This window comes from Poecilia reticulata, chromosome 2, assembly GCF_904066995.2.
Source record: "Poecilia reticulata chromosome 2, P_reticulata-male-v2, whole genome shotgun sequence".
Taxonomy (NCBI): Eukaryota; Metazoa; Chordata; class Actinopteri; order Cyprinodontiformes; family Poeciliidae; genus Poecilia; species Poecilia reticulata.
The window spans coordinates 11042304-11067844 of record NC_088831.1 but is presented as its reverse complement, the minus strand read 5'-3'; the positions used below and the strand labels follow the sequence as shown (position 1 = coordinate 11067844).

General features: G+C 37.3%; 1 protein-coding gene and 1 long non-coding RNA gene across 5 annotated transcripts; both read right to left on the bottom strand.

Moving 5' to 3' along the window:
- Positions 1-177: 177 nt before the first annotated feature.
- Positions 178-18383, bottom strand: acp2 (acid phosphatase 2, lysosomal). 3 transcript variants are annotated; one of them, XM_081597364.1, is made up of 14 exons: positions 6457-6479; positions 6079-6235; positions 4417-4512; positions 3710-3796; positions 3567-3627; positions 3399-3490; positions 3223-3321; positions 3019-3108; positions 2469-2552; positions 2332-2380; positions 2144-2232; positions 1675-1781; positions 1425-1600; positions 178-1342 (listed from the first exon to the last, which is right to left on the bottom strand). In XM_081597364.1, the coding sequence occupies exons 2-14, from the start codon at positions 6166-6168 to the stop codon at positions 1197-1199; spliced, it is 1266 nt and encodes a 421-aa protein (XP_081453490.1). In that variant the 5' UTR covers positions 6169-6235; positions 6457-6479; the 3' UTR covers positions 178-1196. The 3 variants fall into 3 exon arrangements, with proteins under 3 accessions (XP_081453490.1, XP_081453489.1, XP_081453486.1); XM_081597363.1 differs by lacking the exons at positions 1425-1600; positions 1675-1781; positions 2144-2232; ... (8 more) ...; positions 6079-6235; positions 6457-6479 and adding exons at positions 13055-13230; positions 13305-13411; positions 13778-13866; ... (7 more) ...; positions 17433-17528; positions 18214-18383; XM_081597360.1 differs by lacking the exon at positions 6457-6479 and having other exon boundaries at positions 6079-6428.
- LOC145547629 (uncharacterized) lies at positions 9457-11738 on the bottom strand. 2 transcript variants are annotated; one of them, XR_014083922.1, is made up of 3 exons: positions 10635-11484; positions 10031-10144; positions 9457-9936 (listed from the first exon to the last, which is right to left on the bottom strand). It is a non-coding gene; the product is annotated as an uncharacterized LOC145547629 (long non-coding RNA). The 2 variants fall into 2 exon arrangements; XR_014083918.1 differs by having other exon boundaries at positions 9457-10144; positions 10635-11738.
- Positions 18384-25541: the final 7158 nt, after the last annotated feature.

Sequence of the window (25541 nt, the reverse complement as noted above, 5' to 3'; positions counted from 1 at the left end):
AGACAGAGAAAGTACCATAGCAATGAGAAGATTGGCCCAGTCAAAGTCCACAATGAGAAAAATCATGACAGAAGGGTGAAAATAACTTTTTGTACTTAAGTACATTCTTTAAAAAACAGTTTGTGTACTTTTACTAGACTGTCTTCTACTTGGACATTAAATGTTGAAAATTGACACTTTGCATCAAAATAGTAATTTATTTTTGATTAGAAAGTAAACGTTAAACATCAAACTGGAATGAAAACACAATATAGGACAGATTATTTGACACAGGAAGTTTAACGTAAACAAACACTGATAATCTTAAAGGACCCTGGTGATTCAGTGTGCGATCAAAAAGCTAATTAATGCTTTCCGGTTGTTACGGTACAATCTGAATGTTTATGACACGTAGTTGAAAAGAACCATTTTATTCTCCACTCTTGTCATTCAGTCTTTTTAGCCCGTCAATTTTATTTTCCCAGTGTGGTGGTAAGGCTGTAAATCAAACAGATTACTTCACAAACCCTTAGCTGAAATATTGAGTGTTGAAAGCTACGACCCGATGAAAAATGGTACCGTAACATACAAGTAAAAAATATTTAAGGCATCTTGGTCATCAGACCTTAGAATTACCAACCAAACGAGGCCCAAAACTCACATCCAAGAATAAAACACTTTCACAGTATCCCACTGCAAAAAAAATGAATCTTACCAAGGATATTTGGTCCAGTTTTTAGTGCAAATATCTTAATACACATGAAATAAGACAAAACTAACTTATCTTTCAGGAAAATATAGGAGTTTCTTTTAAGTCAATAATTCCTTTAATATTGATGAAAATGTTCTATTTCCATTGGCAGATAAATTCACTTATAGCAAGATATTTCACTGCCTTATGAGTAAAATCTGCCAGTGGAACCAGAACTTTTTAATCAATATTAATGAATTATTGAGTTTAAAAAAAGCTCATATTTTGCTGAAAGGATATATACAAGTTAGTTTTGTCTTATTTCAAGAGTACTAAGATATTTGCAATAAAAACTCGACCAAAAATGCTTGGTATGTTTTTGTATTTTTGCAGTGTGCAAAGGCACAGTGAAATGTACCGATAATTCAAAGATTATCGTCATTTAAAGTTCTTCTTCTTCATCATCGCTGCTGCTGTCCCAAGAGCCAGAGCTCGTCGATCCCTGAAGCAGTAGCTTGCGCCTCTGTCAGGATTCCTCTCCGGCTTCCTGGTTGATCACATGATGATATCCCCTGTTGCTATTGGACTCCTTGTGTCGGCAGATGACACCGAGGAGGACGGCGATGAGGGCGAGGAGCAGGCAGCCGGACAAGGCCAGGCCGATGATCACTTCTTTAAAACGGAAACAAGAAAGAAAAGAAGTCAGGACCCAACAGAAGCTCATCGTCGGTGTTGACGGCAGCGGGAATCTCACGTCTGTCTCTCCCCTTTGACGGCAGCTGACACTCCTTGTCCCTGTCGTCTGAGATGAACGGCTTTGTGATCCTCACAAAGTCCTCTAGGGGGCAGACATGAGCACAACCTGGCAGCTGGACTTGGTACGGCTCCACGCTGGTGTCGTTGCGGTAAAACATCGACACGGACGCAGATCTAAACACACACAGGAAATCAGTGCAAATAATCTCCTATTTAGCGACATATGATCTAAAACATAAAATACCAACCCATCGTCTTCCCTGTACAGTTCAATGATCTGGCAGGAGGCGTAAGGCGCCTGCTTTCCGTTGAACACATTCAAGCTGGCCTGAAGAGCAACTACAGTTGTGTCATGCTGTGTAGCAACCAGAAAAACAACTTCAATCAATCAAGCTTATTTGTATTTCATCTCAGGCAGTTCAAAGAGATTTACATCATAAAAATATAAAAATAAAAACATCAAACAATCACCAACCGGGAATCCTGTAACTAACATGACATTTTGTTAAGAACCATCAGCAAAAACAACTATGTTGGTCAATGTTCCTGTGATTATTGGTTGAAAGCAACTCTAAACAGGTGGGTCTTTTTAGAAATCAGTGTTTCGACTGTTTTGCAGTTTTATGGAAGTTTGTTCCAGATTTATAGTGTATAGAAGCTGAATGCTTTATCATCAGAGTTAAAAACCTAAATCGATGTGAATCATAAGTATCTCACCGCCGAGAGCATCATCAGTTTTAACTGTTGTTGTGGGCGTGGGGCGGCCATCTTGGTGAGGTTCTTCACAATTTCCCCCAGCAGGAGGCCTGGAAGAGAGACAGCAGCTCTCATTTTTCCATCAAGAGTGGAAACATGTTTTTATATGTTTGTGGAAAAATCCTCCACAAATCTAGAAACGTACATACCTCCCTGCAGGCGACTCTTCTCCTGCTGTTCGTAAACCCCGAATAGGAGCTGCAGACATTCAGCATTAATAACTATGTTAACCTTCAATATCATCAGAAATCTCAAATAAAAGCTGAGATGTTGCTGCAACTTCTACCTGAAATCCAAAGTCTTTCAGAAACTTGAGCTTCTCCATGACGTCGGGAGTCACCCAGTCTGGAGCGGACATGTTGTGTCGGGACTGAGGACGTAAAGCAAAAACACACAGTAATTAACAAATGTAAAACAGAGACGCCCTGAAGAAGCCAAGCAGGTTTGAGCGACGTTGTTTTTGTAGGTTTTGTTTAGTCTGTCATGTTTTTGTATCGGTTGGAATAATTTCTAAAGTTGAAATAATTTCACCCCAAAAAAATTATGGGTCTTTTTTTTTTCCACTTCATGAAAAAAAAATTACCCACATACAAAATATAGAACATTTAAGGTGAATAATTTGCTTATTTTTCAACAATTTTCCATACCATGATGTATCCCTGGCCATTTTTGACAACTGACAGCATATTTTACCCTAATATGATGTTGCATAATATATTTATAAATAAAAGTCACATTCCTTTCTGTATTTTTTGATTCTGTAACCAATAAAAAAATCTTAAAAATGCTTGATTTTAAATGTTGGTTTTACTTTTTGTGTTTGTTGAAATTTTTACCTCGCAGAATAGTGTGTCGTACACACTCCACAACGATTCCACATTCGCTGACTTCAGTCCCGTTTTATTTTTTACCATCTCTATAAAGTCCTAAAGAATTAGAGAGAAATTTAATTACTTTCCTTGGAAATTAATACATTGTTTTTAATAGTGTAACAGATTTTACTTAAAAATAAATTTTAAAAAAGAGGAGAAATGATGTACCTGGTATTTTGTTGTGACATTGATAAATTCTGCTGTTTTTTCAGTTTCATTCATCAGCTGTTTGTAGCGAGGACAGTCATCCAAAGGAAATGAGAGCAGCTGAACAGAAAAAGAAAAACACAAAATCAGGAATCTGCAGTTTCAGCTGGAGCATCGGATAAACCCCAAACACCAACCTTTTCTTGGTTTAGCGATACGGTGTGGACCGGTATGGGCTGCCACTTTAAACTGGGTTGAAATATCTGCTGACCTTTAGGGGGGTAGAGGCCTACGCAAAAGAAAGACACACTAAAGGTTAAAGATCACTTCATGAAAAAAGTAAGACAGAATCCAGTTGTTCAGACCTGCAAGGTTGGCTTCAGCGCTCATCAGGGTGCGATCAACGTCTGTACTGCGAACTAAAATCTGGTGGAAGACGAGAAAACGTGTTCAGCTGTTTGCTAATTCTCAGGTGAGCTGGAATAAAGGTGATGTTTCCGTGTCTCACCTCGTGGCGGATGTAGGATTCATTGAGGAAGTCTTTGTACCGCGTCCGCAGATACTGACCCAACTCATACTGCTGCCTCATCCCGACCTTCCAACACAAACCAGACATTTAGAACCATCAGAAATCTAATCAAAATACTCATTAACTTTACTTCTAGAGTCGCCTGACTTATGACACCAGATACCGTTATGGGAAGAGTTTGGTAGTAACTACTTACATTTACTCACATTTACTTGAGAAACGTTTTGAAAAAAAATTACTTTTTGGAGAATTTTTACTATGCTGAACTTTTTACTTCTACTTGAGTAAAATTGATTCTCTACCCACAGTGAGTAACTTTACTGAATGAAGAACAAGCTTGTTTTAGCCTGCAGTTTTTGTCAAAGTTTCATAAACTTTATACTTAAAGAATTTGATTAGGATTTTTTTTTTGTCATTTATTTGAATTATCTTCATTTTGATCCATAAAATACCCCAAAGTTCCACAAAATTAAAATTTTGGTCCATTTGATGATGTAATTTTTAAATATTAAATGATCGATGTTTTGATCAGGTACTCAATACACGAGTCATCTTTTTACCAAATATTGGCTACTTGTTACTTGAGTAAAAACATGTTGAAGTAGTGCTACTCTTACTTGACTACAGACTTTGGGTACTTCATCCACCTCTGGTTGTAGAGAGAGCAAAACTTAAAGCTATTTTACCTGTGATAGCTGTCCAAAGCCCTGAGGCCAGGCGCTTTCTTGGTGAGGGTCAGTAGGAAAGGCTTTCACGGGTGACCTGTCACCATGTCGAAACAACTGGAGGGAGGAGGAGAGAAAAGAGGTCAGGCAACATGTAGACAGAAATAACTGGTGTCATAGATCCATCATGGGATATATCTAAACAGGTCATTTCTGCTGATTTTAATTATTATGGCTCAAAGTTTTACGCTGTTAGGATTCAAATTAACCAAAATAAACACTTGTGGATCCAAATCAAAGAGCTAAAGTGAAAGACGTCCAAACTGAAAATGCAGAGTCATCAAAATCATCAGCTGACACCTTTGTTCCACTTTTATCAGTGTCTGGCTGCAGGAATGTCCAACTATCTGCCAAAAGTTTATATATCATTCAACAGCTTTACAACCATATTCTTTAAAACCAGTTTGCACAGGTCAAACAACCCTCCAAAAAGTAACATTTCCATTACAAACCAAGGGTTTTGTAATCATGTCTCACTCTCCTTGCAGGCTCAATAGTCCAGTAAATCAGGTTAAAGTATTGATACTTTAACCTGATTTGGTATCACCACAATAGAGCTGACACTTCAAATAACATGGTTTCACTACTCAGTTCTCAAGCCACCACAGGGAAGTGCGGCTTGCCGGTTCGTCCCACATGAGATGACACCCCAAACCGATGCATCCATAACAGCCAAAAAAAGACAAACCAGGTGTGCAAACTCTATTTGTAGGCTGGATTATCCCCTTTTAGAGTCTTAATCTAATTTGCTTCAGGTTTCACTGGAAACCTCAGAAACTAGGTGACAGTTTCTAAGAATGTGCATGGCCTTTTGACCTTGATAAGCAAAATTAGTAACACCTGTAAAATGTATATATAGGGGGAAAAAATAGCATGTATTCATATTCTGTATTCATCTTCCCATCAACTCTGACATCCTCTATAAGGATGCATCTTTGCACAGTAAAACGTGACTAATCTCAAAGTAATTTCAGTCTGTCTATTTTGTTAGGAAAATAAGGCAAAGTAGATAAGAATTGATTTGAATAGTTAACAACTGTATTCAGTTACCTTACATGCTACATTATTTTTTGTGAATATGTTAAAAACAGAAGTGAAGGATGGCAGACTATTAAAAAACAGGAAGTGACTTTACATTTAACAAAGAGAAGAAAAATACAATGCCAGCAAATAGCCGTTCAATAACTTGTCTTCCTGATTACATTGTGTTAGCTGAGCAGACTATTCATTACTTTATGTCCCTTCAAAGGCGTCTCACATTGTTCTAAATATGTTAGCCTCAAACAAACATTAACATTACTTAAAAGTTAATAAAACACATGTTGTCTTAATATGTAGTGCAGCTTTAGAGAGGCTTAATGTTAGCTAACCCTATAAACCAAAATCTATGACATTATTAAAATTAACATAATCTACAATAGTTTATTTTCGAGCCGAATTAATAAGAGTAGATCAAACATTTAACAACATTCAAAAAGTTGCATAATTAACCAAGCATGTTGACATACGCGCATATGAAAACAATATTTAACACATTTTGAAGGCAATTCTGTAGTGTTCAGCCATATCGGTGCAGGTATTAACAGTTTCTGTAGCGTCATAGCAAACATTACCAGCACTCACCACTGTAGCATAAATTAGCTGTCTCTCAGCAAAAACTTGTCCACATGCAGAGGCCAAAGAAACGAGAAAGAGAGCCGACGTTGACACCATGTTTCCTCCGCTAATGGTTCGGCTCTGATACCGCCGCGCAGTGTTGGTTGACGGTTTTCTTTCCCTGCTACGTTCAGAGAAAGGTAAGCGAGCCGTTACTAGCATCCACTTCGGAGAAAAACGGAAGTGACAGTAAAAACTAAAACAGGTCACGTGAATAAATGGTAAATAAAAATGGTTTAACAAAATGCTTAATTAACGAAATCGTCAGCTACATGAAGGATTTCAACGAACATTTTAAGATCTTGCACGATGACAGATAATTACACTTTGCTTATCACCACTTACGTTTTGAAAAAACACAAACCGGAAGTGTCTCATTTGTCTTCCGCTTTAAGTGTTTGACAAGTGTGTTGGAGGCAAAACTCTCAGTATATAATAGAAATATTATTTACTTGTATATTTACGAATTTAATACCATTTGGTAATTTAATAATAATTATTTACATAATATAAAATTTTATATTATTCAATCTCCCGATTATCAGACATTATAGGTGTTTGCAAATCCCAGCAACTAACTATTGCAAGAATATTTCAAGGTCTCTTTATTTATTTTTTACCTATTGGCTCCACGAGAGCATCATTACTTATCAATAAATTTTAAAATATTAGTAAAAGTGTGGAGTGTTGTGTAGCTGGTGCTCTGATCAAGTCTGGTTAAAACTGATATTTTTTTAAGAGCGGTATTTGTGATGCTATAACATGCAGTCAAGATAATATATTTATCTAAAAAAAGATCCCAAATAAGTTTTAGATATATTTTTATTGTCACTTTTATTGTTAGCGTTATCACAATAAATCATAAAATACAGGATACAATTTTAAATTCATATTGGCCCCAACTCCAATATAGCTCTCATTTTTGAGTGGATTTTTTATTTATTTTTTAATAAAATGTGTTTTCTGTTTTTTTGCCCCTAGATGTCAGTATTGCTACAAGTAGAAGTCCGGAAGACGGGTGAGCTTTTTTCATTCTGTTTTTCTAAATTAACTCCTGTGCAAAACAAGAAAAAAAAAAAACGAGCAGGAGTAAAACTTAAATCAATAATACTGATACAGAGGGCAATACTGATGGGGAATAGTCAGGATTAACCTTAATCTGGTGAACAGATGTGGTTGTTGCTTTTTAAGAAGCTAAGATACCCCATTACTCTGACACATTGGAGTGGTTCATTTTAAACAAATTAACTTTGTTCACGACAAAAACAACTTCTCAAAAGTCCCCTGTAGTCAGTTCTGCTTTTCCGTAAATAAGCCAAAGTTTGTCATGACAATATCCCCGCTTTTGATCCCCCTCAAGGATCAACTTAATAAAAACTTTGCGCTTTTAGAAGATACATAACTGTGATAAGAAATAAAAATCTCGTAACATTTCAATAAAATAAAAACTTAAGAAAAATTAATCCTTAAAATAAATGAACACACTTCAGAATTAATGGCAAAAATTAATTCAATATATGTAGATGAAACATAGTAAAAGTAGTTGATGATTACATCAGTAACAAATCCTCCCACTAGGGTTTTGACTTGTACTTAATAAACGGAATGTAACTAAGCAACAAAAAAATCATCTTCTTCATCGTCATCTGGAAGTTTCATCACCTGCAGCAAGCAATAAAGAATAAGTGGTCATCTGATGCGTTACTGCTCAGTCAATGGTTCTCTCCATCAGCCCTCTTACACATGGGATCAAACGACATCCATTAAGTGCCATAAATTGCAAACAACCAGCGCTGTTAGGATGGAGATATATAGATATATATATGGTTTGATGTTTATAGTGCTTTATTATCAAGTTTTTGCTCATTTAAACACCTGCTCTACTGATGAGTTGGGTGTGGGTTGTCTTATTTTAGTGCTAAGGAACCAAAACACACCGAAATGTGCAGGACAAGTTAAGTAGGTCAATAACAGGCTAGTAGCAGTTAGGCTAGCATTACTGGCTCACTGCTCACTTTCTCAATCATTTCTTTCAATTTTCTTCCTCGCCTGTTAAATGTGAAACCCTTGGACCTTGTTATCCATGGCTGTCATAGTGTTGAATTAACCGCTACACCTTTTTTCAGATTATTTGTGTGACTGTGGTATTTTCTTAATATTCCTGACTCAATGGACAGCAATGGCGCACGATAAGTCATGCAATGTCCCATCCAGTAATATATATCAATACTTCTGTCTTGCACTCTATCCTTGCAGCTCCTTTCAAACTTCCTGCTACTCAGGAGCAGGTGTCAGGTTATACTGTGTTCCACTCAATGTTGCTGGTAAAAAGAAGTTCATGCTCTTAAAAGTCCGATTTGCCATGGCTATTTCTTGGATTCCTAGTTGGGGAGGCAACAGCAACCCTCTGCCAACTTAGTAGATTTGTCTTCGAAGGAACACTCTGGAGGTGTTCCTTCGAAGAGTATGCAGCGGCTGGCGGGGACCAAGCCAATGCAGACCATCACTGACGTGTCGGTGACGAGCAGAATCTTGCACGGCCCCAGCCGCTTGGATTTCATCGGGAAGTCTTTGATCAGCACCCACTGGCCAGACTGGAAGTTATGCACTGCAAAAAGTCCCCTTTCAAAAACAAGAAAAAAAAGTACAAAAATAGGGTATAATTTTCTTAAAATAAGAAAAATTATCTGCCAACAGAACAAGAAAATTTATCTTGTCAAGATTTTCTAAAACAAGAAAAAATATCTAACCAAGATAAACCTACAATATCTTAAAATGAGTGTATTTGTACTTAAAACAAGCCAATTTTACTTATACGAGTAAGATATATTATCTTATTTTAAGAAAAATTATCTCAAGTAAAGAAAATGTTACTTGACACTGAATTTCTTGAAATAGCGTAAAATTTTCTTATTTTAAGGAAAATGTTCTATGTATTAAGAAAATAAATCTCATATATTCTATTTGTATTAGTAAAATTGGCTTGTTTTAAGTACAAATACACTAATTTTAAGATATTTGTAGGTTTATCTTGGTTAGATATTTTTTCTTGTTTTGGAAAATCTTGACAAGATAAATTTTCTTGTTCTGTTGGCAGATAATTTTTCTTATTTTAAGAAAATTATACCCTATTTTTGTACTTTTTTTTTCTTGTTTTTGAAAGGGGACTTTTTGCAGTGATATACCTAAATCTAGTTTATTTTTATTGTTGCATAGGATTAAAATATATATTTTGTCACAGCTTTACTCAAGGTTCTTATGCTAAGACAAACATCCAAAAATTGATCCTGTGAATACTGGAACAAGAGATGTTATTGGCTTGCTGAAATGAAGACATAAGTTCAATTACTTTTAACATCTTTATTACATTTAAGTTTCACATAAACACAATAAAACATGACTACTGGTCAGAATTTAAAGTCTGGATGGGCATCTGATTCTGAAACAATCCTGTAAAATGACAGAACAATGAAGATCTGACACATCTGCTGCACTAAGAGTCAAGCAAACCAAATTGTCCAAAGCAAAAAAAAAATCTTGGGATTAGATGTCAACAATAGGAGCTTCCCCCGCAATGAACTTCTTCCAATAAGCCATAGCCTTTTATATGTGGAAGTCTTGCCTCAGTTACGGACGCTGTTCTCAAGACGTGTCAGCAGCACAGAGAGGAGTGGCCCCACACACGGATGCTGAAAAGTGTAGTAGCTATGATGTCCTCCTTTCAGAAGATCAGGGCAGGCATGGTTCCAATGGCCAGTAGAAAGTTGGTTTCACGATCACCACAGAGCTGAAAAGTGGTCTTGTTTGAAGTTGTTGGGTCATCTGCTAATTGGAGCACAGACAGAAAAACAATCACAAAACAAACCACGTTTTAGGGACTAATCAGTGTAATGATGAATCAGTATCATAAATTTCTTACCTCAAGAATGTGAAGGACGCCGTCACTTGCAATTCCCAAAGTTTCTTTTAGATGGTGCAATACGTGATTGACATGTGTCTGGCATAGGCTTCACCATGGCAACAGTTTGGTTTACTTGAAAAATAAAACAAGTCTTATTTTAGTTCATGTGCTCCATTACAATATTACATGAATTCAAGATGACAAGAAAGTTATTTTAATTTAATCAAACAAGGACTACTTAAATTCACCAATCAAAAATAGTGTTTAAAATATTCTGGTAACAGTGTGGAATATCTAACCTTGTAGACTCATTGCATTTAAGTTTTTAAATTACAGCACATCAAACACCCTCAGTTCGTGAAATACTAGGCGGAATTGCCCTTTAACCATTTTCCGAATCAGAAGCTATGAATGAGAAGCCACCTTAGCTATGTTAAAAAATGGAAGCTACCAAGAACTCGTGTCGATATTATTTTTAAGCCACAGCTATTGTGGTTAATAACTGTTCAAAGCTCATATTTACAAGAGCGGCTCTTTAACCGCGGATGAAAATTGGCATTTCACGACATGCTAACTAGCTTCAGTTAGCTTATCTTAGAAAGACAGACAACTTTAAACTTACCTCTGAGTACAGCAGCTGTAGGGTCTATACACGTAAAAAAGTCCTCCATCGTCATTCATGTCCAACCGAGATTAGAGAATTTGCCAAAAGAAAATCTTATAAAAGTACAGTAGATAAAAGCTTAGTTAGGCTGTTGCAACTGAATTAACCGTTAATCAGGGCAGTTAAATGATCTCTGGCGTTGCCGTTAGTGATGTGCGGATTGATACTGAAATATCGATTCTTCCGATACCAGAACTTAATTCTTTAAAATCTATTGTCAGATCCAAGGATCAATACTTTCAACACTTTAGTAATTTGAGATAATGTAGATTAACTAGAGTACGTTAAAAAGTAACTAAATTATTGAGATCTTGCCTAAATGAAACGTTGTTAATGGGAACTACTTTTTCTTCCGCTTGGTAAGTATGTAATGTGTAAGGACGTAATGCCCATGCGCAGCGTGCTGCTGACGCTCACTCACTCAGAAATGGACATGTTGACAGATTATAAAAAAAAGTGACATGGAGCTATTTCAGCTGTCATTTTATAGTAGTTTTAATAATTAAACAAGGATGTGTTTAGTAGGGTTATTACTTTACTAATTTTCTTTTTTTTAGTTTGCAACTCGATTTTCACATGTTTTGTATATTTCAGCTGAATTAAAATAGTTTATAGTAAACGAGATTGTTGTCTCAATGTACTTCTGAGTTTAAAATGAGTGCATCAGAGTACATTGTGTTCTTTTTATGAAGCCAAGATATGGATTACATTTATTTTTTATTTAATTAAGAAACAAATTAACTGTCTTTGCTCAAAGTATGGGATCTGTATTGCCAATACCAGCTTAAATTTTACTCGGTATCGGATCGGAAAGAAGATCTGTTGTATCAAACATTAATACTATCTCACTGACATTTTGGGCGCTTTCCCATTTGGATTGTATGATGTCATAATTAAATCAAACAAATACTACTTGTTATTGTTAGTTTGAACAATAAATTATTGTTCAAACTAATATTAATAACTTATAAAGTAAGAATTTCAAATATAAACCAAAAGTTAAAATATTTATCATGACATTGAGCTAATCAATATTGTTGATTCTAATCTCATTGTGTGGAAAACCAGCCATTTCAAATCACACATCAATAGAAATTTTATGACATGTCAGTAAGAGCTCCCACATCTTGCATCAAGAAGATGAGATTAAGGTCCTTAGCAGATGGAAACATGCCAAGAATTATCTTGATATATAAACTGATATTGTCTCTGAAATTGTTGTGTTAAATGTCAACCGTTTAAATATTAAATTATAATTTCCAGTACACTCTGCCAACTTATACAAGAGTATAAGTTCATAGGGGTTTTTATTTTTCATTGTCAATAACACAAAGGATTCCATTTGGACATAGTCTGTTTTAATTATCTGAAGACATTTCATTAAGTATGTGATTTTGCTTTATGTGCTTGAAATAAGAAATTTTTACTTATATAAAATAAGTTCTAGACTTGAAGTTTGATTGGTAAATATTGATATTCTAGATTCTAGCACATATTTACTCATAATAAGTAATATTTTCTTAATATTAAGCTTTTATATCTTACTGAGATAATTAAGTACAAAAACACTTAAAATAAGAAAAATATTCTAACATAAATCCCTCTTGGTGAGAAAAATTATCTTGTCAGAAAGAAAACAAGAAAAATCTCCTTAATTTAAGATATTTAATCTTACTAAGATTTCAGTTTTTGCAGTGTGGAAAGGACCCGCTGCTATAGTCGGCAGTGTCGCCTCCACTTTCTGATGAGAGAAAGAGAGAGAGACTTTGACAGACCTATTGCAATAACTTAACATGTCATTTCCCAGCAAATTAGTTGTTAATAAATGTGGTTTGAGGTTGGGCTCTACTCCCATCAAGGCTGGTCTTCTGCTGCATTTAATATTGCCAGGGAGTTTGATTCCAGCACCTCATTAAGTGAACTAACAGCATACACCACTTGGTATATCCCCCCAAATTTTGATCGAGAGCAGGAGCCATCCACAAACAAAACCAATAAAGATTAGTTTGAGAGAAAGGTCAGGTCTAGGTGAGCAGGTCTAGTCCAGCACGTCAGAGCAACAATGTGGTTCCCCATCCTCTGCTGTTGGCAAGAGTAGCAGGATTCAAAGTTGTGCATCGTTTAACTGTAATAAATAAAACAGTAAACAATAAATAACATCTAATAAAACAGTAGAGTAACGAAGCCAATAAGCGAAAGATAAATGAGATGTTTTCTGTTCTAACAGAATGATGGAGACCCCACAAAGCCAAATCTGGTTTCTGCATTTGTGATCTTTAACAGAACAGTTCAAACAAAGTTCAAGATGACAAAAACTTCTCAAAAATTCCCTGTATTCAATTCTGCTTTATTGTAAATAAGCCAAAGTTTGTCACAACGTCTGTCTCTCCCCTTTGACGGCAGCTGACACTCCTTGTCCCTGTCGTCTGAGATGAACGGCTTTGTGATCCTCACAAAGTCCTCTAGGGGGCAGACATGAGCACAACCTGGCAGCTGGACTTGGTACGGCTCCACGCTGGTGTCGTTGCGGTAAAACATCGACACGGACGCAGATCTAAACACACACAGGAAATCAGTGCAAATAATCTCCTATTTAGCGACATATGATCTAAAATATAAAATACCAACCCATCGTCTTCCCTGTACAGTTCAATGATGTGGCAGGAGGCGTAAGGCGCCTGCTTTCCGTTGAACACATTCAAGCTGGCCTGAAGAGCAACTACAGTTGTGTCATGCTGTGTAGCAACCAGAAAAAACAACTTCAATCAATCAAGCTTATTTGTATTTCATCTCAGGCAGTTCAAAGAGATTTACATCGTAAAAATATAAAAATAAAAACATCAAACAATCACCAACTGGGAATCCTGTAATTAACATGACATTTTGTTAAGAACCATCAGCAAAAACATCAACTATGTTGGTCAATGTTGCTGTGATTATTGGTTGAAAGCAACTCTAAACAGGTGGGTCTTTTTAGAAATCAGTGTTTCGACTGTTTTGCAGTTTTATGGAAGTTTGTTCCAGATTTATAGTGTATAGAAGCTGAATGCTTTATCATCAGAGTTAAAAACCTAAATCGATGTGAATCATAAGTATCTCACCGCCGAGAGCATCATCAGTTTTAACTGGTGTTGTGGGCGTGGGGCGGCCATCTTGGTGAGGTTCTTCACAATTTCCCCCAGCAGGAGGCCTGGAAGAGAGACAGCAGCTCTCATTTTTCCAATATGAAAAATCTTCCACAAATCTGGAAACGTACGTACCTCCCTGCAGGCGACTCTTCTCCTGCTGTTTGTAAACCCCGAATAGGAGCTGCAGACATTCAGCATTAATAACCATGTTAACCTTCAATATCATCAGAAATCTCAAAGAAAAGCTGAGCTGTTGCTGCAACTTCTACCTGAAATCCAAAGTCTTTCAGAAACTTGAGCTTCTCCATGACGTCGGGAGTCACCCAGTCTGGAGCGGACATGTTGTGTCGGGACTGAGGACGTAAAGCAGGGGTCACCAACATGGTGCCCGCAGGGACATTGTCAGTCGCCTGCGGAACAAGTTCTAAAAATAGCCATTGTCATTAGGGAGCACTGCCAGAAAACATATATATTTAATTAAATGTTTTTACATTGAAGTAAGAACATTTGCTTATATTTAGATTTTAAAAAGTAAATTATAAAAACATTTAAAATAAATTGGTTCACCTATAAAACTCTTTTCTAGGGTTAAAGTTCAGAATTGTGCACGGACGCCTGCAGCTGTAAGGCTTTACACACTCTGCATATCTTCAGATTTTCCTATCAGTAAAAAAAGAAAAGAATAATTTCTTGGATTTGTATTATCTAACCCTCTTTACTATGAATAGAATTGTGGAGAAAAACAGCTCTTTTGTGTCAAAACATCTTGTATGTAGAGAGTCTGTCGGGGTCAAAAGGCACGCCAAAGCCTAAATCATATTGGCCAATTTACTTTTGTTTATTTGACGGCTTGGCTACTTTTTCTGTAAGCTAAAAATGAATGAGCGGAGTTTGATCCCATTCAGAGTTAGAGGTCGTTTGGATCACGGCTGAGCTTTTTACCGTGTGAGCGGTTCTGGTGGGTCGTCGGTTTATGAGCTTCTTTGACGTTTTTCGAACTGGAAAGCTGACGGGTCACCGGATAGCTGACATCTGCTGCTCCTCCTGAGCGCCTCAGACTGCAGGTTAAACAATTTCATCTAGTCGAAGCGTTCCCCAAAAGAGTAGAAATTAAGCAAACATTGTTGCTTCACCTCCTCTCCTCTGGACACCACATGAACCTGGGAATCAACATCCTCCTCTTTCGCTTCCATGTCTTTATTATTTAGCATCGTTTGTAAAAATAAAACAAATAAATAAATAATTAAATAAATAAATAAATAAAATAAAATAAATAAAAGCTCTGCTGCTTTTGTGGTTTAGGTTTGTGGTGGTTTTGTGCTACACGCACACGATGCGTGTGGTTGTGCTCTTGCAGGTCGGGTGCAGTGATATTTTTGTGCGATCTGTCGGACCTTTTTCTTCCCAACATCTGCTGATGTCAGCCAATGGGTGACCCATCAGCTTTTCAGTTCGTAAAGACACAAAAAGGCTAATAAACTGGTGACCCGCCAGAACCACGCACACTGTGAAAAGCTCAGGCTGAATCTTAGAAATACAGGAAATTCAAACTCCACTGAGTAATTTTTAGCTCACAGAAAAACGCCAAGATCACATAATGACTATTAACCATATCAGTCATGGTAAATCATTACTGATAATTATTGTGAGTAGTGCCTAACATTAATATGATCAGGCATCATAAATGATGAGCAAAGAAAATGTATATCTGTATCCAACAAGTAGCCCTTCGTGTTGCTCTGAACCTGTGAAGAAGGTCCCAGTCTCAAAACGGTCGGTGACCCCTGATGTAAAGCAAACACACACAGTAAATAATAAATGTAAAACAGAGACGCCCTGAAGAAGCCAAGCAGGTTTGAGCGACTTTGTTTTTGTAGGTTTTGTTTAGACTGTCATGTTTTTGTATCGGTTGAAATAATTTCTAAAGGTGAACACCTAAAAAAAAAAAAAGACCCAAATTCAAAATAAAGGATATTTAAGATTAATAATTTCCATACCATAAAATATCCATTCCCATGTTTAACAACTGACAGCATATTTTACCCTAATATGCTATGTATTTTCTGGTTGTGTAACCAATATAAAAAGCTCAATATTGATTTAATTTAAAATTTTGGTTTTAATTTTTTTTTTGTGTGTGTCTTTTGAAATTTTTACCTCACAGAATAGTGTGTCGTACACAAGCCACGTTGATAACACATTCGCTGCCTCCAGTCCTGTTTTATTTTTTACCATCTCTATAAAGTCCTAAAGAATTAGAGAAAAATTTAATTACTTTCCTTGGAAATTAATACATTGTTTTTAATAGTGTAACAGATTTTACTTAAAAGAAATTTTAAAAAAGAGGAGAAATGATGTACCTGGTATTTTGTTGTGACATTGATAAATTCTGCTGTTTTTTCAGTTTCCTTCATCAGCTGTTTGTAGCGAGGACAGTCATCCAAAGGAAATGAGAGCAGCTGAACAGAAAAAAAAAAAAAAACACAAAATCAGGAATCTGCAGTTTCAGCTGGAGCATCGGATAAACCCCAAACACCAACCTTTTCTTGGTTTAGCGATACGGTGTGGACCGGTATGGGCTGCCACTTTAAACTGGGTTGAAATATCTGCTGACCTTTAGGGGGGTAGAGGCCTACGCAAAAGAAAGACACACTAAAGGTTAAAGATCACTTCATGAAAAAAGAAAGACAGAATTCAGTTGTTCAGACCTGCAAGGTTGGCTTCAGCGCTCATCAGGGTGCGATCAACGTCTGTACTGCGAACTAAAATCTGGTGGAAGACGAGAAAACGTGTTCAGCTGTTTGCTAATTCTCAGGTGAGCTGGAATAAAGGTGATGTTTCCGTGTCTCACCTCGTGGCGGATGTAGGATTCATTGAGGAAGTCTTTGTACCGCGTCCGCAGATACTGACCCAACTCATACTGCTGCCTCATCCCGACCTTCCAACACAAACCAGACATTTAGAACCATCAGAAATCTAATCAAAATACTCATTAACTTTACTTCTAGAGTCGCCTGACTTATGACACCAGATACCGTTATGGGAAGAGTTTGGTAGTAACTACTTACATTTACTCACATTTACTTGGGAAACCTTTTGAAAAAAAATTTACTTTTTGGAGTATTTTTACTATGTTGAACTTTTTACTTCTACTTGAGTAAAATTGATTCTCTACCCACAGTGAGTAACTTTACTGAATGAAGAACAAGCTTGTTTTAGCCTGCAGTTTTTGTCAAAGTTTCATAAACTTTATACTGAAAGAAATTGATTTTGAATGTTGCCTGAATTTGTTACTTTGTAATTATGTTATTTAATTTTATTTATCTTAATTTTTATCAAATTTCCACAAAACTTACAGTTTGGTCCATCTCATGGTGTAATTTTTAAATATTAAATGTTAAAGATGTTTTGATCAGTTGCTCAGTATCTGGGCCACCTTTTTACTTTTACTTGAGTAATATTTTTGGGTGGCTACGTTTTACTTTTACTTGAGTAAAAATATGTTGAAGTAGTGCTACTCTTACTTGAGTACATATTTTGGGTACTTCACCCATCTCTGGTTAAGGGCAAATACTAATCTGGGGAGAGGAGTTGTAGAGAGAGCAAAACTTAAAGCTATTTTATTTACCTGCGTTAGCTGTCCAAAGCCCTGAGGCCAGGCGCTTTCTTGGTGAGGGTCAGTAGGAAAGGCTGTCACTGGTGACCTGTCACCATGTCGAAACAGCTGGAGGGAGAAGGAGAGTAAAGAGGCCAAATGGTCAAAGGCAGGACATCCTCCCTGACTGGTAAAAGACACTCAACTCTTTTCCAGCTCATTTATTTATGCATTTATTTATATAGCTATGAACATGTGTTCCTAACAGTCACTGTTGGTAAGAAACAAAGATTCCCATAAAATTCCATATGAAATGAATGCGGGTCATTTCTGACCCACTTACAAAAGAATGGGGTAGTAATTGAAAACATGCTATTTCTTAAAATGTTAAAAGGTTAATTAAAAAATTTGAATTGCATGATTTCAGTAACATGTTTTTTGGGGAATATCTAAAATATGAAGTGATGAAAACTTTTCATTACAAAGATATTGCAAAAAGATCACCTCAGTGGGTCAAAAAGACCCACTTACGCATCAGAGGGTTAAACATTAACGTCATCTAAAATGGTTTATTTTCGAGCTGAATTATTAAGAGTGCGTCAAAGATTTCACAACACTAAAAAAGTTGCATAACTTATGAGTTATGCAACTCAAAAGTTATGGAACTTTTGATATAAATTGAAATATGCGCAAATGAAAACAATTTGCGCATATTTCAAACACATTTTGAAAGTAATTTTGTAGACTTCAGCCACTGTGGTGTGCAGGAATAAAGAGCTTCAGTAGCGTTATAGCAAACATTATTAACACTCACCACTGTGGCATAAATTAGCTGTCTTTCAGCAATAACTTGCTCACATGCAGATGCCAATAAGACAAGACAGAGAGCCGCCGCAGACACCATGTTTCCTCCGCTGGGGGTTCGGCTCTGTTACTGCCGCGCAGAGTCCTGCTCTCCTGCTCAAGGCAAGCTAGCCGTTACTAGCATCCACTGCGGAGAAAAACGGAAGTGACAGTAAAAACTAAAATACGTCCCGTGAATAAATTGTACCAATAAAAAGTAATTGAACAAAATCTTTTAATAGTGAGATAATGCAACATGAATAATTCGAATAACATTTTAAGGTCTTGCACGATGAAAGATAATTACACTTTGCTTATCACACTTATTGTTTTCTGAATTCTGAAAAAAAAAATTGGGGGCCACTGATTTTCATTTTTACTTTTTTCCCTCTGAATTCTGAGATATTTTTTTCTGAGATACTGAAAAAAAAATTCTGACAATTATTTTTTTTCAGTGGCCATAATCCTCTTCCGTATAATCATCAAACTACGGCTCCTACAGCATATTTAAAATAAAAGGATTGACCAATATAAGAGAAATTTGCCCCTTTTTGGATCTTGACAGAACTAACAGAAACAAAATTGTTTATAGATTTGTATCACGGAGAATTTATCAAACATCAATTTTCTCCTCGTTATTTTAAGTCGTATATCTGATAACAAATGATGGCGCTAATATTTTAGTGACAGATTTCTGCTCGATTTCTGTAATGCGATAAAATAATTTTCTGGACACAATGAACCACATAGTGATTAATAGGCGCTGTCCAGCCTACATATCAATTAGCAGTAGTGTGAATGACATAAAAAAAATTAACTATAACGTGCTCAGCCTCTGACCCTTCAGTCTCTGTCAATTGCTCTACTGCTTTGTACCAGTTTGAGCCTGTTACTCTGTCTTCATTATATGAGACTATTGGTCATCTTAAGTCCTCAGGTTCTGAAACTGACATTTTCCCACCGCGGCTTTTTAAAGAGGTTCTTCCTGTCTTAGGCTCTTTTGTTCTGGCTGTTATAAATAGTAGCCTGTCTACTGGTGTGGTTCCAAGACTATTTAAACAGGCATTAGTTCAACCACTGATCAAAAAACCTGGCCTAGACCCTTCTTTGTTATCCAACTTCAGGCCTATTTCTAAGCTTCCTTTCATGTCTAAAATCTTAGAGAAAGTTGTTTATAACCAATTAAAAGCCTACCTCGACGAAAACAATATTCTTGAGGCTTTTCAGTCTGGTTTTAAAACTTTTCACAGTACTGAATCTGCATTGTTGAGGGTTTTTAATGATATTCTTCTGGCTACAGATGCTGGGGACCCTGTGATTTTAGTTCTCTTAGATTTGACTGCGGCCTTTGACACGGTGGACCATGATGTTTTAATTTCTCGTTTAGAGCATTATGTAGGTCTCAAAGGCACTGTCCTAGCGTGGCTTCGGTCTTACTTGGCCGATAGGTCTTTCTGTGTTAACCTAGATGATTTTAGATCAACCCCTGCTCCTTTATTGTGTGGGGTGCCGCAGGGCTCAATACTTGGACCTCTTTTGTTTTCTTTATATTTACTTCCTCTTGGGTCAATATTTAGGAAACACAATATTGATTTTCATTGCTATGCGGATGACACACAGATCTATGTGCCCCTAAATCGAGTCATTTCTGTGCGGATTTTAATGAAGTGCATTGATGAAATTAAAACTTGGATGGCTCTGAACTTCTTGAATTTTAATGAAAGAAAGACGGAAGTGATTGTTTTTGGCCCTGGTACCACTGGTAGGTCTCCTCCAGTGGACGTGGGTCCGCTATCACAATATGTAAAGCCTTCTGTCACAAACCTGGGATTCATAATGGATGAAAATTTTAAATTGGACAGGCAAATCAGTGCCGTAGTGAAATCGAGCTTCTTTCATTTGAGGCGACTTGCAAAGATTAAGAACATTTTATCAGCTGAGCACTTTCAAGTAGTAATCCATGCCTTTATCACAACTCGGTTGGATTATTGCAATTCCTCATACATTGGTGTAAGCCAGTCCTCTCTGTCTCGTCTTCAGCTGGTCCAGAATGCTGCTGCACGGCTTTTAACTGGATCGCGGAAGAGAGAACATGTTACCCCTATTTTATCCTCTCTGCACTGGTTACCTGTCCATTTTAGAGTTCATTTTAAAATTCTTTTATTTGTTTTTAAATCTTTAAATGGCCTTGCCCCCTCCTATCTTTCTGAGCTGCTACATGTACACTGCCCTTCCCGAGCTCTCAGATCAGCGAGCCAACTGTACCTGGAGGTGCCTAGGACTTTGAGGAAGCGCAGAGGGGACAGGGCGTTTGCTGTGGCAGCTCCTAAACTTTGGAACTCTTTGCCAATGTCGGTAAAGCAGGCCACTTCTCTGGCAACTTTTAAATCTGCTCTTAAGACTCACCTTTTTCGGCTGGCCTTTGATTCAGCTTGAGCTGCTGTTACTTTTAGTTACTTTTATTGCTTTTTTTTTTAGATTACTTATTGTGATATTTATTATGACTGCATATTTGGGTATGTTCTTGTATTGCATTGTGTGTCTTCATTTTAAGTGATTGTATTTTTGGTGTTAGTGTGCTTTTAATTTTTATTTCACTTGTTTTAATTTTGTGGCTGTACAGCACTTTGGTCAGTGGAACTGTTTTAAAGTGCTATATAAATAAACTTGACTTGACTTGACTTGACTATTAAGAAATTATATTTAATCCTCAGTGCTACATGACCCAGATAGCACACGATGTTAAATCAACGTTGAAAAATAGTTAGGATCGTTGATTTTTGGTTGAAGTCGACAAATGACGGTGGATCAACCATCAAACAACCATCCAATCACACCGTTGAAACTGTGTCATCGAATCAATGTTGTTTTGTGGTTGAAATCTGATGACTGAAATGCCGAGGTCTGATTAATGGTTGATTTTTGGTTGAAGTCGACAAATGACGGTGCATCAACTATAAAACACACTCTAAAAAGAAAATAGTTGAACCAACTTAATTGAATTGCTTCTGTAGGTAACAAGCAATTCAATTAAATTTATCCATCTTAAGTTATTAAGTTTAACCAATTCAATATATTATAATCATCCAACTCAAATTGTTCCTCGCAGGAATTGAACTGTCAACCTTCCAACCACAAGACAACTGCTCTAACCACAGAGCCACAGTGTCCCTGGTAAGCTTGAATCATTGTGTCAGACGAGGGATACAAACATGGTATCAAACTTAATTATTTCAAGTAAAGTCAAAGTGAATCCAGTGTGTTTCAGCACTGGTCCTCCAAGCCCTGCAAGTTTTAGGCATTTCCCTAATTTGGCACACATGATTTTAATTGATGACTGATTAACAGGGTTTTGCTGAAATGAAAACACGCAGGTCAGTTTGCCTTGAGGACAATGTTTGGGGAAGAACTCGTGATCTAAATGGGCTGCGGTGCAGTTGGTAGAGCTGTTGCCTTGTAGCAAGAAGGTTCTGGGTTCGATTCCCAGCCCCGGTCTTTCTGCATGGAGTTTGCAGGTTCTCCCTGCGCATGGTGGGTTTTCTCCAGGTACTCCGGTTTCCTCCCACAGTCCAAAAACATGACTGTCAGTTTAATTGGTCTGTGGATGCACCTCTTGATGGCTGCAGACCGTCATGCAATCATCTAACTCGGTTGTTCTGGAACAGAGACACATCTAAGCACGTCCCCAAGAACATCATAATAAAAAATGAAAAACAAGTGATTACTATCACAAAAATTTAAAGCCCACCTGGAGCAGCCAGCTTTTTACTTCCTTGTCCACCACATGCTCTCCCAGACCAAACAATAGGCCCCGCCCTATTTTAAAAACTTAAATCTCACAAAATCTCACAGGATTTCATACTTAGGCCTGTAGTGGTGGGCAGGATGAAAATAATACAAAATGAGACATGACCTCAATTATTAAAAATATCCATTTTGCCTCAAAATAACCAGGATTACTATGGGCACAAAACAATCCCCTTATTTTTCAATAAACACATTTAAGATCAAAGTAATATTGAAAAACTTACCATAAAACTGCTCAGAGGAGAATTTAATTCAGAAGCCAGTTGCAAACAAACCAGCAGCAAAATGGCTGTTTGGTTGGGACAAACCACTAGTGTAAAAAGGGGGAGTCGGACTGTTCAACTCCTAGTAGAGACTTGTAGATGTTTTTGTGTCAACACATTATGCACTGTCAGTAATAATATTTACAGACAAGTAAGAAAATGTACACAAAGGAATCACAACCCAATGTTCTCAACATGTAGTGCGTAATTTGAAACATGATTAACCCCCACTTAGTAATAAAATGTTCTGACCCAGAGCTCAAGGATGGGGGGAGAGAAGAAGGGATGAGAGGGAGTAAAGAGGGGAAGGCTGGGAGGAGCAAGTGGGTGTGAGGAGTTTTGGGAGGGAGTAGGGGGAGATGAGAAGGTGATGAGGGGTGCAACAAACTGCACAGATTGCACACATGGAGGCCTTAGTCTAGGGGTGGGCAATCCTGGTCCTCGAGGGCCGGTGTCCTGCAGCTCTTAGATGTCTCCCTGGTAGAAGACACCTGGATCCAATAGCTGAATCACCTCCTCTGTTCAGGCAGGTTCTCCCGAGTCCTGCTAACGACCTTATTATTTGACTCAGGCGTGTTGAAGTAGAGACACATCTAAAAGTTGCAGGAGACCAGCCCTCCAGGCCTGGAGTTGTCCACCCCTGCCCCAGTCCCCAACGCAGCCGTCACAGGCTCAATTCCCAGCCCTGGCAACCCTTGCTGCATGTCTTCCACCTTTCTTGTCAATTAACTATCAAATGAAGGCCACTAGAGCCAAAAAAAATCTTTAACAAAATAAAATGTGAAAATTTAAAACCCTCACCTAAAATTAAATTTGTTTCATCCGGAGCCCAAGGAGGAGGGGAGGAGAGTGGAAAGGGGGAGGAGATTGAGGGGTAGATGGGCCCAGGTGAGGGGTGGGTGGTGGGGGGGCTGTGAAAAACAGCTTACATTGATTGAACATTTAGATCACGAGTTCTTCCCCAAACCTTGTCCATGCAGGTCAGGCAAACTGACCTACGTGTTTTCATTTCAGCAAAACCCCGTTAATCAGACATCAATTAAAATCATGTGTGCCGAATTAGGGAAATGTCTAAAACTTGCAGAGCTTGGAGGACCAGTGCTGAAACACACTGGATTCACTTTGACTTTACTTGAAATAATTACGTTCAATACCATGTTTGTATCCCTCGTCTGACACAATGACTCAAGCTTACCAGGGACAGATTCCCTGGTAAGCCACCGTGGCTCTGTGGGTAGAGCAGATGTCTTGTGATCGGAAGGTTGATAGTTCAATTCCAGCTTCCCTCCTGCCATGTGTCAATGTGATCCCTGGGCACCTAACCCCAACTGATCTGTGCATTGTGTAAATGTGACTCTAGTGTAAAGCACCTTCAGTGGTCAAAATGACTGGAAAAGTGCTATGTAAGTTTATTTACCATTTTTGAAGTAAACTAAATGATTTGAGTAAGACTGTCTTAAATCTGTTATCTTAAACATACTTAATAAATTTGTTAAAAATAAATTAACAAATTCAGTTGGATGATTATAATATATTGAATTGGTTAAACTTAAATTAAGTTGGATAAATTTAATAAATTCAGTTGGATAAACTTAGTTGAATTGTTTGGTACCTACAGAAGCAATTCAATTAAGTTGGTTCAACTATTTTCTTTTTAGAGTGTGTTTTATAGTTGATGCACCGTCATTTGTCGACTTCAACCAAAAATCAACGATTCTAACTATTTTTCAACGTTGATTTAACATTGTGTGCTATCTGGGAGCTTATACTTCAAAACGAGCCTTTATGTTAACATATAATAAAAAAAGTAACTTGTTTATTGAATTAGTTTTGGAAATACCTGCGGGCAATTTGATTATGTGCTATGTCATTGCTAACTAGCAGGCTGTTAAGATTTCTTAGGTCGTTATGTAGCATTGCTGCTCATAGCATTCTGAGGTAGCTGTTGTATGCATCTGAATGTAAAACACTTCTGTAAGCTGCTCTGAGCTCATTCTGAATTGTTTGTTTTGACAGTTTCACTCCATTCTACATGGAAATAAAGTAAGAACTAATTAATCCTGACTCATGTGGAAGGAGTTTGGCTGATGGTTAGTTTTGGTACAAGACACCATAACGAGGCCATTACAAAGTGAATTATTGGAAGTCAAAATTGGAAGTAAAAGAAGAATGTGCCCATTAAAACGGAATTAGGTTTTAATAGGGAATTGAAAGTTGAGAATGTTGTTGATCAGTTAAATAGCACTGAGGGGAAAAAGATTTTTTGTTTTTTTTTAGGTAATACTGGATCATTATGAGAATTTGAGATATACAGTGCTGCTTGAAAGTTTGTGAACCAAAGTTTGTGGCCATTGTTTTCTAAAGAAAAATTATAATTATGTAAAATAAACATCCAAAGCTCAAATTGTAATGCAGACCTGCCAAATAAGGAACACAAAGAAAAAAGATACATATTTTTATTATTTATTCAACAAAAGTATTTTATCTGTCAAAAACTGAAAATCTGCCAAGTGCAAAAGTATGTGAACTCTTTCAGTTAGCACCTTTTTGTAACCACAAACACATCTGCTGTTTGGGATTTTTGTTCACTTCTCCTTGCAGAACTTTGCCAGTTGAGAGAGGTTGGAGGGACATCTGGCCTGTACTGCCCGTTTCAGATCTTGCCACAGCATTTCTATGGGATTGAAATCCGGACTTTGACTGGGCCAATCCAGAGTGCAAATCTTCTGTCTCTTAAGCCATTCTTTGGTAATTTTGCTGGAATGCTTTGGGTCATTGTCTTGTTGCATAATCCATTTTCGTCCCAGCTTCAACTCCCTGACTGATGGCAAGAGATTCTGGTCAAGAACTTGTTGATAGCCCTGGGAATTGATGGTCCCCTGGATTATATGGAGTCGTCCAGGTCCAGAGGCAGAAAAGCAGGCCCAGACTTTCACATTTCCACCACCGTGCTTCACTGTTGGGAGGAGGTTCTTCTCTTTAAATTCAGTGTTTACTTTTCTCCAAACATGGCGCCTGTGATTGTGGCCAAATAATTCAATTTTGGACTCATCCGTCCAGACAATGGACTTCCAGAAAGCCTCTGGTTTGTCCAAGTGTTCTCTGGCAAACATTAAACGTGCGGCTTTGTTCTTTCTTGAGAGCAGAGGCTTCCTTCTAGCAACTCTCCCATGAATGCCATGTCTATTGATATTTCGCCTGATTGTAGATGCATGTACATTTATCCCAG

Coding starts and splice junctions, on each gene's coding strand:
- acp2 (XM_081597360.1), bottom strand. CDS start 6,273: ATGCTAGTAACGGCTCGCTTACCTTTCTCTGAACGTAGCAGGGAAAGA. Junction 3,322..3,398: donor TATCGCTAAACCAAGAAAAG/GTTGGTGTTTGG, acceptor TTTTCTGTTCAG/CTGCTCTCATTTCCTTTGGA. Junction 1,601..1,674: donor CTGTACAGGGAAGACGATGG/GTTGGTATTTTA, acceptor GTGTGTGTTTAG/ATCTGCGTCCGTGTCGATGT.